The 15,450-nt window shown below is 41.0% G+C and overlaps 1 protein-coding gene across 3 annotated transcripts in view; it reads right to left on the minus strand.

Moving 5' to 3' along the window:
- Positions 1 to 6,154: 6,154 nt before the first annotated feature.
- SRRM1 (serine/arginine repetitive matrix 1) overlaps positions 6,155 to 15,450 on the minus strand; it is a 31,840-nt gene continuing 22,544 nt past the window's right edge. The window contains exons 12-18 of one of the 3 annotated variants that reach the window (XM_006862288.1): positions 13,941 to 14,085; positions 13,479 to 13,520; positions 12,893 to 13,003; positions 11,565 to 12,029; positions 10,705 to 10,900; positions 8,815 to 9,018; positions 6,783 to 7,258 (exon numbers count right to left, since the gene is read on the minus strand). In XM_006862288.1, the coding sequence (XP_006862350.1) occupies positions 7,154 to 7,258; positions 8,815 to 9,018; positions 10,705 to 10,900; positions 11,565 to 12,029; positions 12,893 to 13,003; positions 13,479 to 13,520; positions 13,941 to 14,085 (1,268 nt within the window). In that variant the 3' untranslated portion in view covers positions 6,783 to 7,153. Of the gene's footprint in view, positions 7,259 to 8,814; positions 9,019 to 10,704; positions 10,901 to 11,564; positions 12,030 to 12,892; positions 13,004 to 13,478; positions 13,521 to 13,940; positions 14,086 to 15,450 lie in introns of all 3 variants that reach the window. The other 2 variants (XM_006862287.1, XM_006862289.1) reach the window with 2 other exon arrangements.

The raw sequence follows: 15,450 nt of genomic DNA on the forward strand, positions 1-15,450 counted from the left end.
TTCGTTTTGCTGTGCATAAATAAGGTTGCTATGGGTCTGGTACTGACTCGATGTCACCTAACAACAACAACGTGTAGGTCAGAGATGGGTCCCAGCTAAACACGCCTCCAGGGCCTACTGCATGCAGACTAGTGAGTTTCCTGTTGCTGAAGGTGGGAGCTGAGGCTGGTGGTGGTTATGTGCCATGGTGTTGGTTCCAATTCATAGCGACCCTGTTTAGGGTTTCCGAGACTGTAAATCTTTATGGGAGCAGAAAGCCTCATCTTTCTCCCACTGACTCGCTGGTACTTTCGAACTGCTGACCTTAAGGTAAACACTACCCTACCAGAGCTCCCAGCTACCAGAGCTACCGGCTAGCACTGAGCAAATTCTGCTTGAGGTGCTGTGGGGAACTGCACTGCTCCTGTGATGATACTTCAAGCTCAGGAACTCTCCAGAGTCTGTGAACCACTGAATCAGGGCTTGTGGCTGCTGAGCCAAGAAAAAAAGGATGGGATGAAAAGAGAATGGGGAATGGGGAGGGATAAAATTAACCTCCAGGGAGTTTGCTCTCACAGGCATCTAAGGGCCAGACGCCACCTAATGGAAGAGCCTGAGAAAAGTGTTGATGCTGGAGAGGAAGTGAGGCAAAATTTAGGAGCTAAGAAACAGAAAAAGGGGCAGACAGAAAGAAACTTGTCTCTGGGCTAGGTCAGGAGGCCCACTCATTTTTCCCAGGCCTTTTTGTGAGTAATAATACTGTGCATAATGGAATCTAAAGCTATTTGATCACAGTTGGACCTCTTTGAAATCAGGATATGTCTTACAATGGGGTGACATAGTACTTTAATTGGCTCATCCTACCATTGTCAAGGAGCTCTGGTAGCACAGTGGTTACGAATCGGGCTGTGAACCTCAGGGTCAGCATTTTAAAACTACCAGCTGTTCCACAGGAGAAAGATGAGGCTTTCTGCTCTCATAAAGATTTACAGCCTTGGAAACCCTGTACAGGGTCGCTATGAGTCGGAACTGACTCCACGGCACATTACAACAACAACCATTGTCAGGAATCCAAGATTTGATGAAAGATAATTATCTGTCCCACTGATGAACTTGAGACAGTGCAGGCACAAACTTAGTCCTTTATATGCATTATCATATGAAGTCATACCCACTTTACAGAAGAGCAAACAGATTAATGCAGATAATAATTTGCCCAGATCTTAGAGTGTCTGTGGCTGAATTGTCTACAGAACAATTGTTTTTGACTATTGCTACATCCACAATGTCAGTGGTTCAAACCCACCAGATGCTTCTTGGAAAGCCTATACAGGGTCACTATGAGTTGGAACCAATTCAATGATACATAACATTATACTGTACTCTCCTCTTTTATCACCAATCACATTGTTTTGTCATTGCTTGACTTTCCCCAAGTTCTACACCTTTGCCCTGACATGTCATAAGCTTCACTGGGGCAGAGAATGTTTTGTCCATTTCATTCTTATAAAGCTCCAATGAAATGGTTATTATGACTATGACAGTTAAGGTAATGTGACAATTTGGCTAGACCATGATTCTCCGTAGTTTGGCATATACTATGTAATTCTCCTTCACTTTGTGCTCTAATGTGATCTAAAGGGAGTTTCCCTAGGGGTGAGGCCTGATTCCAATAGATGGATGATTCTTCAACTGATTGTTATTCTCTAACCCCCAGTTCATGGGATGTGAGCCAGCAGCCTGCTGTCTGACCTGCCCCTTTTAGTTTTTCAGCCCCTGCTGAAGCCTTCAGCATGAAGCATGACCCACAGACTTGGGATTTGCCAGCCTCCACAAATGGGTGAGCCATTTCCATAAGTTTCATTTCACTGGTTTTGCTGCCCTACTCAGCCTAAGACACCATCCTACTTCGAGAAACGAGTTTAAATAATTAAGGGCATCTAAACAGTGCCCTGGATTCAGAAGAGGCCATGAAACAAGAAATATCATTGCTGATGTCCGATGGATCTTGGCTGAAAGCAGAGACTATCATAAAGATGTTTACCTGTGCTTTATTGACCATGCAAAAGCTTTCAATTGTGTGGATCACAACAAGTTATGGAACACATTGTGAAGTATAAGTATTCCGGAACACTTAATTGTGCTGATGATGTGCAGTTGCTCAAACAGAACATGGAAACACTGAATAATTTAAATTAAGAAAGGTGTGCAACAGGGTTGTATTCTTTCACCATACTTATTCAACCTGTATGCTGAGCAAATAATCCGAGAAGCTGGGTTAGATGAAGAAAAACGTGGCATCAGGATTGGAGGAAGACTCATTAACAACCTGTGATACGTAGATGATATAACCTTGCTTGCTAAAAGTGAAGAGGATTTAAAACATTTACTGATGAAGATCAAAGAGCACAGCTTTCGGTATGGATTACATCTCAATATAAAGAAAATACAAATCCTCATCACTGACCAATAAACAACATTCTTATCAATGGAGAAAAGACTGAAGTTGTCAAGGACTTCATTCTTCTTGATCAACTACTAACACTCATGGAAGCAGCAGTCTAGAAATCAAACGACGTATTGCACTAGGCAAATCTGCTGCACAAGACCTTTTTCAAGTGTTGAAGAGCAAAGATGTCAGCTTGAGGACTAAGGTGCGCCTGACTCAAGCCATGGTATTTTCAATAATCTCATATGCTTGTGAAAGCTGGACAATGAATAAGACCAGACAATTGCTTTTTTTGTTTTGACAAATGAAAGTTTATTTATAATGCTTTATTGTGAATTATGTGATAGTTTACATGGGAGAACATTAGTTTTACTTTTATCCTATCGTTTATCGTTTCATTGCCATGGTTACAATCCCCTCCATGTATCATCAACCAACCAAAGGATGGATATACACTACAAGACTGCCTCCCCCCAACCCCCCTTGCCGATCCGTCGTCAGCACACAGCCCCTCTCCCTCTGTGTCTGAAGTCCCGAACAGCTTCATCTCTCCACATACTCTCTGCCTCCATCTCAGGCATCACTGCTTCTCTGGGTAAGGTCCCGCTCTCCGCTCTTCTCCCTTGATGGTCCCAGGAAACTCCACTCCTAGACTGAGAAATTAATCACTCCCCTCCTTGCTACAAAACGTCTACCTTTACATTTCCAACCCTCACAAGCAGTCCTGATTAACAATTATTCACTATTGTATCACAAGAGACCCATCCGCATTTCATTTCATCAGCCCCGCCTAGACAGATTGGATACTACTCAGTGGAGATTCTACCTTCCTTCACATCCTCTGGATCTAGGTTCCCTCTTGAAAGCTTGTTAAGCCAGTCTCTTCTTGCCTTTGTAGCCCCCCGCCCCCCATTTTGGGTAGCCAATGTCCAAGTTGCCCATCCCTGTCTACTCTGTGTATGCAGGGGGTAGGAATGATCCTTGCTGTAAGGATTTGTTCCCTCTTTTGAGCTACTGCATCCATAGGTGTAGGTCAAATTCATCAAATTGTATCAGATTACTCTTTTTTTTTTCCTCTGGTTGAGCTCTGATGATACAGTCACTGAAGCCAGGTCAAGTGGGTATTATCAAGTGTGGGTGTTCTTATGCATATGCCCTCTCTTATCAGTTGGACGACGCTTCACTCTCCACTCTAGTCCTCTGTGGCTATGTCACTGACTCTGGGCCCAAGAGTCCCCAGGTCTTGCCACACTGCTTGGCCAACCAGGTCTGCAGCCAGGTTCACAATTTATTGAACCATGTAGGGCTTAGCTTGCAGCTTCATTGCTGTTTTACTCCTTCCCCTTAGCAGTCACGAGTATGGTCATCAATCAGAGCGTGTATTCCCATTGAGTCTTAATCTTGGAAGGGGGTTTACACTGAGGGAAGGAATTGATGCTTTTGAGTTATGGGGTTGGAGAATATTGAAAGTGCCACGGCTGTCTAAAGAACCAACAGATCTGTTTTAGAAGTGCAGCCAGAGTGCTCCTTGGAGGTCAAAATGGCCAAACTTCGTCTCTCATACTTCAGACATATTGTCAGGAGGGACCAGTCGCTGGAGAAGGGTATCACGTTTGGTAAGGTGGAGGGTCAGAGAAAAAGAGGAAGACCTTCAACAAGATGGATTGGCCAAGTGGCAGCATTGGACTGAAGCATGGCAACAATAGTGAGATTGGCCCAGAATCGGGCAGTGTTTTGTTCTGCTGTGCACTGGGTCACTATGAGTTGGTACTGAGTTGATGGCACCTCACAACTCCTTGGAAGCCCTATACACGGTTGCTCTGAATCAGAAAGTGGAGGGGTCAGTGAAAAAGAGGAAGACCCTTAACAAGATGGATTGACACAGTAGTAAACACAATGGGCTCAAACATAATACTTGTGAAAATGACAAAGGACTGGGAAGTGTTTCATTCTGTTGTGCACGGGGTCATTGAGTCAGAAGTGACTCATACGGCACCTCACATTTATAAATGACTGTGTTAAGAAATATGCAACAGGGAGAACTATGGCTGTTTTAATACAGGCATGGAGGTTAACTTGTTTCTTACATTTCCTGTTTATAGAACATTAAAAAAGCATACTACATTCTTAGTTCATATTATTAAGTACATTTGAATGAGTTCTGACTCATAACAACCGTGAATAAAGTTTCTGAGGAGCAACTGGTAGGTTTGAACTGACCATTTGGTTAGCAGTCCAGTGCTTATCCTACTGTGCCACACCAGGACTCCTTTAGTTCATAACACCTGTGGAAAAAAATTAAACGTCATATATATATATGATACTGACATTTCAACTACATATGTACATATGTATAAATATATGGGAAAAAACTGGCCTCATAGATTAGGGGAACAGAAGCTGAGGGGGGGTTTGGTGTACTGAGATTGGCCACTTAAAAGGGATGTCTTTGGCTATTCTGAATGGCAGGATTGTCAATCATTGTTTTTTCTCTTTAAGGTTTTAGATAGTTTTCCAAACTATCTAAATGAGTTATTTTCTTTGGGTTCAGCCCAACCATACTATAAATCTTTACAGAAATAGAGAGCCTCATCTTTCTCCCATGGAGTGGCAAAAGTTGAATTGTAACTTCCCCTGGTGGTAGTGTACCGTGGAGTCAGTTCCCACTCACAGCAACCCTGTATAGGGTTTCTGGGGCTGTAAATCTTTAAGGGAGCAGAAAGCCTCATCTTTCTCCCATGGGACAGCTGGTAGTTTCTAACTGCTGACCTTGAGGTTAACCACTATGCCTAGGGCTCTGTAAAACAGGTTAGAAGTAGGTCAAGGATGAAGATTTGATCATTCAATTTGGCAAAATGAGTACTTCTGGTAACCTTAACAAGAACAGTTTAGTTAGGGACAGAATGAAAACAAGATGATACCCACCAGTCAGTAACAACCATCTTAGAAACAGGGAAACTTGCACTTTTTATTAGATCAAACAATTGGCCTTGTTCCAGACGACTTAAAAAACAAAAAGCAGCCCTTCATTATTGAAGGCATAATTATTATATAAATTTAGGTAAAAATGGTTTCCTGATTACTGGAAATTTGTTGTTAAATGCCGTCAAGTCAGTTCCGCCGACTTACAGTGACTCCATATATAAGGTTTCCCAAGAGCAGCTGGTAGGTTTCAACTGCTGACTTTGTGGTTTGCAGTTCAGTGATGATCCACAGTGCCACAACAGACGACCTGCAAATTAGGCTACGCATTTTCTTCCTTTTTACTTCAATCACCAGAAATTACCATCAGATTAATGACCATGTATCAACCTGATGACTTAGATTCCTGGTGACAAACATCTTTTACTTCATTCATACTAATGTTGCTGTTTTACCTTTTAATATCTGTGCAATTCAGCCTCATCAATTTTCCAAAATGCAACTGGTAGTAGAGTAGGCTCCCTTGTTCCTTAACCTTCATTTACTTCCTTAAAGGGGACAAGCTCCTTCTGCCTCAGAATCTGCAGACACCCTTTGAAGTGCCTGGAAATACTTTTAGCTTTGCCTGGCATTGAGAGCTACTGCATCCTACAGAGTTGTTAAAATCAGTGGTCAACCTTGAATTTCACCCCCGTTTCTTTTCTCTACCCAGGTTCTCCTCAAAGGCGCCAAGATGTAATGCTTAGACATTAAAATTTCTATGCAACATAGGTTTTCCCACATAACTAAGATAATTAAGTAATGAGAGTGGCAAACATTTTTAAATTTAGAAATTTATTGTTTAATCCACAAGCTTTATATAGCTTTAGTTTAAAAAACAAAAAACTGAAAAACGAGAAACAAACAAAACAAAAAAACAGAAACAGTGAAAACAAGACACTATTTCAAAGTCTGGGCCCTTCCAGCCTTTCAAACACAAGAGCTCTGAAAACTGTATGCCAATTGGAAGAACAAGACAAAATCATGAATGAGCCATGACATTTCAGAAAACAAAATTTTCTATAACTTGAAGGATCCTTCCTGGGACTAGTTAATTGTTTTTAAAAAAGAGAGAAAAACAAAAACAAAAACAAACCCCAACCAAGTAGAGTAGAATTGAATTCCAGTGTTCCAAATCCATTTGTTGGACATCAACATTAGGCCCAGCGTCCTGGCAAACAGCATGCTCTCATCCTCAGTCCCATCCGAGAACTCCAATCCTGATTCACTTCAGCAGAGACTCCGCAGGCAACAGGAAAAGATGGTTGCATGAAAATGTTCACTTATACTTTTGTGGTAATTTAACAGTGTTTTGGGCAAACTTATCAATATAAGGTTGGAAGCATAACTTAAATGGGTACTATTGAAGACTCATATGAGAAAGTTAAAAAGAAAAAGAAAAAAAAAAAAAGAGCCACCGGGACTAGCGCCAGAGGCATTTATTAAAGAAACCATATGAATGATGTGAATGCCAACCATATTTAAATCCCCTTTTTTAAAAAAGAGATTTTTTTTTGGCTTAAAATTTTCACTCTAAATGAATTTATGTCAGCTGTCAATGAAAAAAAAATGTCACTAATACACCGTGGATACCCTTTTGCAATGTAAATCCATGCCCCCTTTTTTTACATGGTGAACTTCAACCTAGCAATTATTACAACAAATGTTATAGTCTAAAGCTCAAACACATTTTTTTTTCCAGCAATTTTGAAATTGAATTGCGTACAAACCAAATAAAATTTACATCCTAACAAACATTTCCATCTAAGACTGTGGGGACACTTGAGCCTTCCTCATTGATCTCAGGGCCTTTTCACGCAGGTGCTTTTCTAAGTCATCCAGGTTGTCTTCAGCTTCACTTTCAGTTTCCTGTGAGAGAGAGGATGGTCATAATGATTGGTGTTGAGACACTGATGGGAGATGTAGCAAACAGAGCAGAAACAAGTCTGAGCCAGATTCTAAGGGTAAGCTACTGTCCAGAGAGATGGGCTCCCAGTTAGTAAACATCCCTCATAGGATACCTGTGATCCTATTTCCTTCTTGGAGTTTTGAAAGTGGGAGAAACCTTCAGTTTTATTTTCCATTTACAGGTGAGAAATGTGCTACAGTATTCTGCAAAAGGCCACAGACCTAGTTCTGTCATAGCTAAGATCAGAACCCAAGTCTTGCTCTTTTAAGTCCACATTTTTAATTTCTGCAGTCAAAATGAAATCAAGTAAAAAAAAAGCATAAAAATTTAAAGACCAAAGGAGCTTTGGGATTAAGAACTTAATTTCCTTTGGTATGCTTATGTGTCACTTTAGACAATGTACTTCTTTAAAGACCCACATAAAAGGCAATGAAATAAAATCTATCCATTATATATTTTTAAAATAGGTTCACTAACTATGGGATCAGCACTGTACTGTAGACCACAAGGTCAGCAGTTCAGTCCCACCTTGGAGTCCCTATACAGGGTCACTATGAGTCAGAACCAACTCGATGGCACTGACAACAGTGAAGACCACTCATACAGCTACTTCCTATCCTCTGGAAAGAGTATTCCTAACAGTTATCTGTTCAAAATCCCAGAAAGCTTGCTCTTTGACTGAACCCCACTGCTTGCAAACCCCCATGTAGCAAATGGAAAAAGTTGGCCACTGTACTTTCCTTACATTTCTACTTAAGATATACCTGCCTTTCTGATAAAAGTTCATAATATAAAAAATATAATTAATCTCTTGGATGTTTTGGTTATTAGGAATACTCAAGGAAAAACTTTACAGCTCAAAATAACAAAAAAAGACAACCCAACTGCCATTAAGGAAAACGCAAATTAAAACCACAAGCCAAGAAAAAGGGGAAACCCCCTAGTGAAATGGATTGGCAAAGTGGCAGCATCAATGGGTTCAAGTATGGCAACAATTGTGAGGTTGGCCCAGGACCAGGCAGTGTTTCGCTCTGTTGTGCATAGGGTTGCTATGAGTAAGCACCGGCTCGATGGCATCTAACAACAGTATCACTTCATGGATTCCTGATGTAGGATAAGCACTGGACCACAAGGCTGGTTTGGACTGCAAGGTCAAAGGTTCAAATCCCCCAGCCACTCCTTGCAAACCCTATAGGGTCTTTATGAATTGGAACCAATTTGATGGCACTTAACGTCACTTCAAGTACTGGATTGCTATCCTGAGACTTACTGAAAATATTAACACTTTCACACTAAAATATTAAAAACAAAAAAACTCTGTTGAGTTTTTCATGACAGCCATCTGAGATGTTATCCTTGGTCCTGAAAAATTCCTATTCTTGACAGGTCAAGAGATTAGAAGAAAGCAACCAACTGAATAGGCAATTACTTAAAATAATGTAGCGAGTGTTTAAAAAGCAGCAGTTTAGCGAATTGTATAGAGCCATAAGAGAGCTCTGTAGAGAGTCCATAATACCTTCTTAGGTTCTGGCTCTGCCTCCGGCTCTTCCTGTGCTGACGTGGTTGTGGGAGCAGCAATGGCGGCAGGAACGGCAGGAACGGCAGCAGCCGCAGCCTTCTCCTTCTTATGTTTTTTGTGCTTCTTGTGCTTCTTATCCTTTTTGTGTTTCTTATCCTTCTTTTTCTTTTTTTTCTTTCCACCTCCTTCTTGGTCCGAATTCTAGAAATCAAGAAGGGAAAAAGAAATAAAGTAAATCCAACTGCATTCTCCCCAATTAAACAGATTCTGTCCTCAAGGGAATTCTGAAATGAACGTATCTCAGGACTTCAGAAGGTCTCAGAGGAAATAAAATGTCTAAGACCAATCATCACCCAGAAAAGAATTCCCTTAACTGACATATGAAAATAAGTATACTTTTAATAGATTCTAAGACTATATCTGGGGAGTCCTGTGTAGGATAACGCAGGCTGCTAACCAAAAGGTCAATGGTTCAACCTTACCAGCCACTCCTCAGACCCTTTTACAGGATCACTATGTGTAGGAACCAACAAACAGCACTTAACAAGATCAGACCTGAGTTGAATTCTACCTCCTGCACTTATTAATCCCAAAATGGATCTGAACTCCTGGTGTGGCACTGTAGGATACACACACTTGACTGCTAACCCGAAAATCAGTGATTTACAGCCACCAATCAACCATTCCTCTGAAACTTAACAATGCAAGGAGTATAATAATGTTGCTGTTAAATCCCAGTGTGCGCATTGTAGGATAAGCACTAGACTGCTAACCACACAGTAAGTTTCAAACCCACCAGCTGCTCCTAGGAAAACCTATGCAAGGTGCGTATGAGTTGGAACCGACTCAATGGCACTTAGCATCAACAAAATAGTTACGAGAACTAAATAAGAGTATCTGTAAATCATCAAAGTTGCTGTCCTGATATGTAGCAGGCTCTTCTTAATGATGCCAGCTATTACTCTAAATACATATTTGTATTAACACCACGTCTAAGTCTCCCAGTGACCTCTCCTATATTTAGTGGGTTTGGTTTGTTCTTTCATTGTGTATATAAGGGATTTCAAAAGTTTGTGGAGAAATCCCATTATCTTCCATTTCAGTTTCTACTATCATTTTTGAAGCTCCTTGTGCAAAAGACAGGCTCTACTATGACCGAGGAGTCCTGGTGTGGTGCTGTGCGTTAATACACTGGACTGCAAGGTTGGTTTGAACTGCAAACTCAACCTCAGTGGTTCAGCTGCTCCTCGGAAACCCTATACAGGATTGCTATGAATCAGAATTGCCTCAATAGTACTTAATAACAACAATCACTGAATTCAGAGTGGTTATACGAGTTGGACTGTTAACCTCAAGGTCAGCAGTTCGAAATGTCAGCTGTTTCACGGAAGAAAGATGAGGCTTTCTGCTCCCATAAAGATTTATAGCCTCAGAAACCCTATACAGGGTCGCTCTGAGTTGGAACCAACTCCATAGCACATAACCACCACTACCTTTTCATTTTACACTTCATATTTCAAAGTAATTACTCATAATCCATTCAGTTAATTTGGGTAACCATTTATTCAGTCCTCCTGTTGACAGAGAAAAAGAATTGCGCACTTGGTAGTTAACCAAAAGGTTGGTATAGTTCAAACTCACCCAGTGTCTTTGCCTAGGAAACCGTACGAGGCAGTTCTGTTACAACATTGGGTCATTATGAGTTGGTTTCAACATCAACTCAAGGGCACCTAACAATTAAGAAAGATACCTAACCACTAATTTTACACAATATAGAAACCTGCCCATAGTTGAGTCCCCAATGCAATGATACCAAAAGTTTTAAAATGCCCCCAGACCACACACACAGACACACAAATACTAACCATACACAAAGGCAGAACATACCCTTGCCGGTGATAGACTTGGTGTTGGACTTTTAGCCTTTTTGACTGGTACCGCTGGTGACCAGTTTGTAGAGGGTGACTGAGACTGGATGGGAGATGGGGGTGCTTGGGGTTTTTTAGCAGCTGGCTCAGGAGATCCTGAGACAGACCGAGAGGATGAGACCCTCCTTACAGACTGTGGGCTTGGTGAGGCAGCCCTAGACACAAGAGAGAAAAAACAATTAGCATCTTAGAACAGAGATCTTGATGAGAATAACCAAGTCACAAACTTCAATTGCTGTACAGCACTTACATGTTAACTGACTTAACAGATTTATATCTTAAACTTAACTAAGCACCATATATTTGGCTCCCACAATCCTCTACTCTATAAATGATGCTTTCTCTTTATGAAATTAGTAAATGTTAGTTCCTTACACTGTATCTAAGACTGCTTTCATCAGTGCTACATGGACACAAAAGAAATGTTCTGTGTCACTTTAGAATTAAGTTTTGGAAGCACATCCTTTAATAAGCAATCTAATTTATGCTATAAGTAACAATACAAGGAGCTCTGGTAGTGTAGAAGTTACGAATTGGGCTGCTAATCTCAAGGTCAGCAGTTCAAAACTACCAGTGTGGTCCCACGGGAGAAAGATGAGGCTTTCTGCTCCCGTAAAGATTTACAGTCTGGGAAACCCTATGTGCAGGATTGCTATGAGTCAGAACTTATTCACAGAAACCTGTGAATCTAGAATTTGCCTCAAAAACAGCTTATTCCTCTTCTCCTAATTTAACAATATAAAATAAATAAAAACCTTTCCAAATATAAAGAGCTATGCAAGTTAATATTTTTAATCAAAGAGCATAAAATATTTTTACTTTTTTGTCTTTTTAGGTTCCGGAGTCCTGGAGACTCTCCTAATGGGTCTAATACTTGGAGAAGGGGACTGCCTTCTTTGGGGTGATGATGAAGCTCCTCTTCGAATAGGGGGACTTGAGGTGGTCTGAGGAATTCGAGGCCGTGGTGAGGGCGAATGCCGTTTGTTTGGTTGTGGTGACCGGGTCTCCCGGGTTGATCGGCTTGGGGAAGCCCCTTTCCTATGCTTTGACGACAGTGAAGGTGAGCGTCTCTTTGTGGTAACTGGGGAGCTCCTTTGTTTGGGAGGTGGAGAATGAGAAACCCTACGCTTTGGTGGTGGAGAGGGGGATGCCCTTCGTTTTGGAGGAGGAGGAGGAGAGGCCGTTCTTCTCTTTGGAGGGGGAGAGGGAGAATATCTCCTCTGTATTGGAGGAGAGTATCTTCTTGGGGAAGGTGAGCGCCGACGTGGGGGAGGAGAAGGAGTCCTAGGAAAAAACAGGCAACACTAAGCTGAAAGATCCAAGAGAGTAAGGAAAGAGAATACAAAGAAAATAAGCCGATAGTATAGTTAGCACTAAAAATAGAGCTTATTTATTAGTGGACATGCTTTATCCTTAAAGTGAATTTACAGTTTCACAAATAATTCAAATGTGTCAAGTCATTTAATACATCTCTATGGGATGAAGGTAATGTTTTTAAAGAGACTCTTGTATTGCTTTTTAAGTGAAAACTCTTATCAATTATTATAACATAGTAACTAGAAAACTCAATTATAGTGAGGGACTCAGGAAGGCTGTGCTTTAAAAAATTCTCCTATGCAGTTTCCTCCCTGATGGCTTCTGGACTCTATTAATAATTGAGTGCCCTGCACACGGCTTTAAAGATACTTTTACCCTCCCCTCAAGAGAGATGGTTCCATTCTCTTTTCAATGGAAGTGTACTGGTAGGCAGATGCATCCCTTTCAAAGCCCAGCTAGTGGTGAACCAGCCTTATCCTCAAGTTGCACAGACCTGAACATAACATTCAGGCCCAGCTGCCTAGTTTTGTGGAGTATCTTTCAGAGTTTCAGCTCAAAAGAAATACTTTCCTGCCTGTAATAAAACTGACAATGGTCCTTATTGTCCACGCAATTTGGAAGAGTGCAGTTCCACTGCTGCTTCCTTTCTGTCACTATAAATTCGCCTATTCTGGATTTTTCACTGAATGGGATAATACGCGTTCTTTATGACTAGCTGAGCAGTGCCACTTTAAAAAAATTATTTTAATCATAAAGACCCAGACTTGTATGGCGATGGTCTCTCCGTTGCTTGAGGCCCAATTCCCCTACTAACGCATCTGAGAAAGTACCTTCGCCGTGGTGGTGGTGTGGGAGACCTGCGTCGCCGAGGAGGAGGAGCCGGAGAGGGAGAACGTCGCCTTCTGGTAGGAGGTGGGGAAGGACTTCTCCTCCGCCTACCACTAACCCAAAATCAAAAGAAGAATTATAGCTGATTTTCTAAGTCAGTGACATTTAGAATTAAGAGAGCTTGCAAACACAGTTTCAATCAAAAGCTGTTACTATATGCTGCAACGTAGTTGTTTCTCAAACTACAGACCAAAACCCTTTCGTTGTGACCCAGAGTGTTTCCCTGTGTGAGGCGTTAAGCACTGATTTGTGCAGCAGTGTCCCTGTCTGTGGCGAGGAGATGAACAAATGCCTTAGTGCCAGAAGAACTCAATGCTTTCCTATAGAAACATGAAAGTTGACTTGTCCCCACTGACTTAAGACCCCAAATCTGGGTATCACTATTTCAAGTTCTCAATTATTTTCAGGTTCTCTCCTCCATTCAAGGAATTCTAGTTCACTATAAAATGTCAAGGTTTTATAGTCACATGGACACTTGAAATAACTTTTAACATGTAAGTCTAATTCATAAAGTTGTGTCTAACCAACCTTTTAGTCATTGGCGATTGCCATCGCTTTCCCATCTGCATCCTGAGAGCAGTGGAGAAAAATAAATGTCATGAATGCCATTCACTAAATTATTTACTATTGATGGAGCTAATTAACATGAACAGAGGTATTTGTTACAGTGTTCAAGGATGTTCAGGGGCTTATACTATGATTTAATGCTTTCTTCTATTCCTCTAGTCACACACATTTAAGACTAGGTGGTACAAAACTTATCCAGTGACTCATGAATGGTAATAACTGCCTGCCAAAAGGGAAATTAATAGCAACAAAAAAAAACCCAAAATATAACTGACCACCTTCTAGTAGAGTCCTTAAAATAAATGAGTTAATTAAATCCTAAAATAAAGCCAATATAACCTACGCTCCCTTAAATTAGGAAGTTTCACTGTAACTAGACAGCAGCAGCACCAGGTAGGACTATTGAAAAAAAAGACACATTACCGAGGGGAAGTCTCTTTTTGACGTTTTCGTGGTGATGGAGAGGCACTCCGGGAAAGAGAATGTCTCCGCCGCCTGCCTACCTCACCATTTTTCACATGGGACCTCTTGGGTCGCTCATCTTCTGAAGAAGACGAAGAGCCAGAGTCTATATAAATACACAAGTAAGAAAAAACTACATTAGTCTATGCTTAAAATGCTACCACACATCTGTCAGTTTTTGTTGTACTGTTGTGGCTCGCTTGTTGCTGTGATTCTGAAAGCTTTTCCACCAGTATTTTAAATACCAGCAGGCTCACCTATGGTGGGCAAGTTTCAGATGAGCTTCCAGACTAAGACAGACTAGGAAGGAGAGAGACTACTTTAGAATATTTAGTCGCTACAAACCTTAAGAATAACAGTGGAACACTGTCAGGTACCACCAGAATATTGAATATGATGAACTCCAGAATATTGTCAAATTTAGTGCTGGAAGATGAACTCCTCAGGTTGAAAGGTACTCAAAATACAACTGGGGAAGAGCTGCCTCCTTAAAGTAGACTTAAAATATTTTTTGATGAAGATCAAAGACCACAGTCTTCAGTATGGGTTGCAACTCAGTATAAAGCAAACAAAAGTCCTCACAAGTGGACCAATAAATAACATCTAGATAAAAATGGAGTCCTGGTATGACACCGTAGGATAGGCAACAGAATGCTGATACAAAGGTCATCATTCAAACCCACCAATTGCTCCTCAGAAACCCTATCAATGTCACTGAGTCAAAATAGACTTGACAGCACTTAGCAACATGCGTGGTCCTGGTGCGGCACTGTGGGCTAATGCACTGGACTACAAAGCCAGTTTGAACCATGGGTTGATGGTTCAATCTCACCAGCTACTCCCTGGAAACCCTATACAGGGTTGCTATGGGTCGGAACTGACTCAAAAGTGCTTAACAACATGCTTAAAAGAGGGTCCAAGTTTTCTAAATCTAAGTAGATGACTAGATTGTCCAAATTAGCAAGTCTACTAATGTAAGCAGGCATGGTATAAATATCGGTTCTGAACAGAGGCTGTATTGATATTCAATGACTTCAAAGCCAATCATAATTGTTCTTGAATAGAAATGATAGTAATCATTCTCACAATACAATCCAGTCGAGAAGACACAAATATTCTTTAGAAGGCTAATTCTTCAAAAAACTACCTAATGGTTTAAAAGCACCTCAAACAATTACCTGATTGTTACTGTGCATTTCTAAAACTACTTAAGGCTGCTGGTTCAAACCCCCCGACCACGCCTTGGAAACCCTGTTGTTAAGTGCCCTCAAGTGACACCAACACTTTTGAACTGCTGACTTGTGGTTCAAAGTCCAGTTCTACTCCTACAGTACCACTCCTATGAGTTGGAACTGACTTGATGTCACCAAACAGCAGCGATGTTCTATTCAGATTTTGCTAAATTATTTCTATATCCTTAACATTTATTCAAAAGAATAAAAAATGCAGGCGGCATTGTCTACATGCCTAT

The sequence above is a fragment of the Chrysochloris asiatica genome, unplaced genomic scaffold (genome assembly GCF_000296735.1).
Source record: "Chrysochloris asiatica unplaced genomic scaffold, ChrAsi1.0 scaffold00047, whole genome shotgun sequence".
Lineage (NCBI taxonomy): Eukaryota > Metazoa > Chordata > Mammalia > Afrosoricida > Chrysochloridae > Chrysochloris > Chrysochloris asiatica.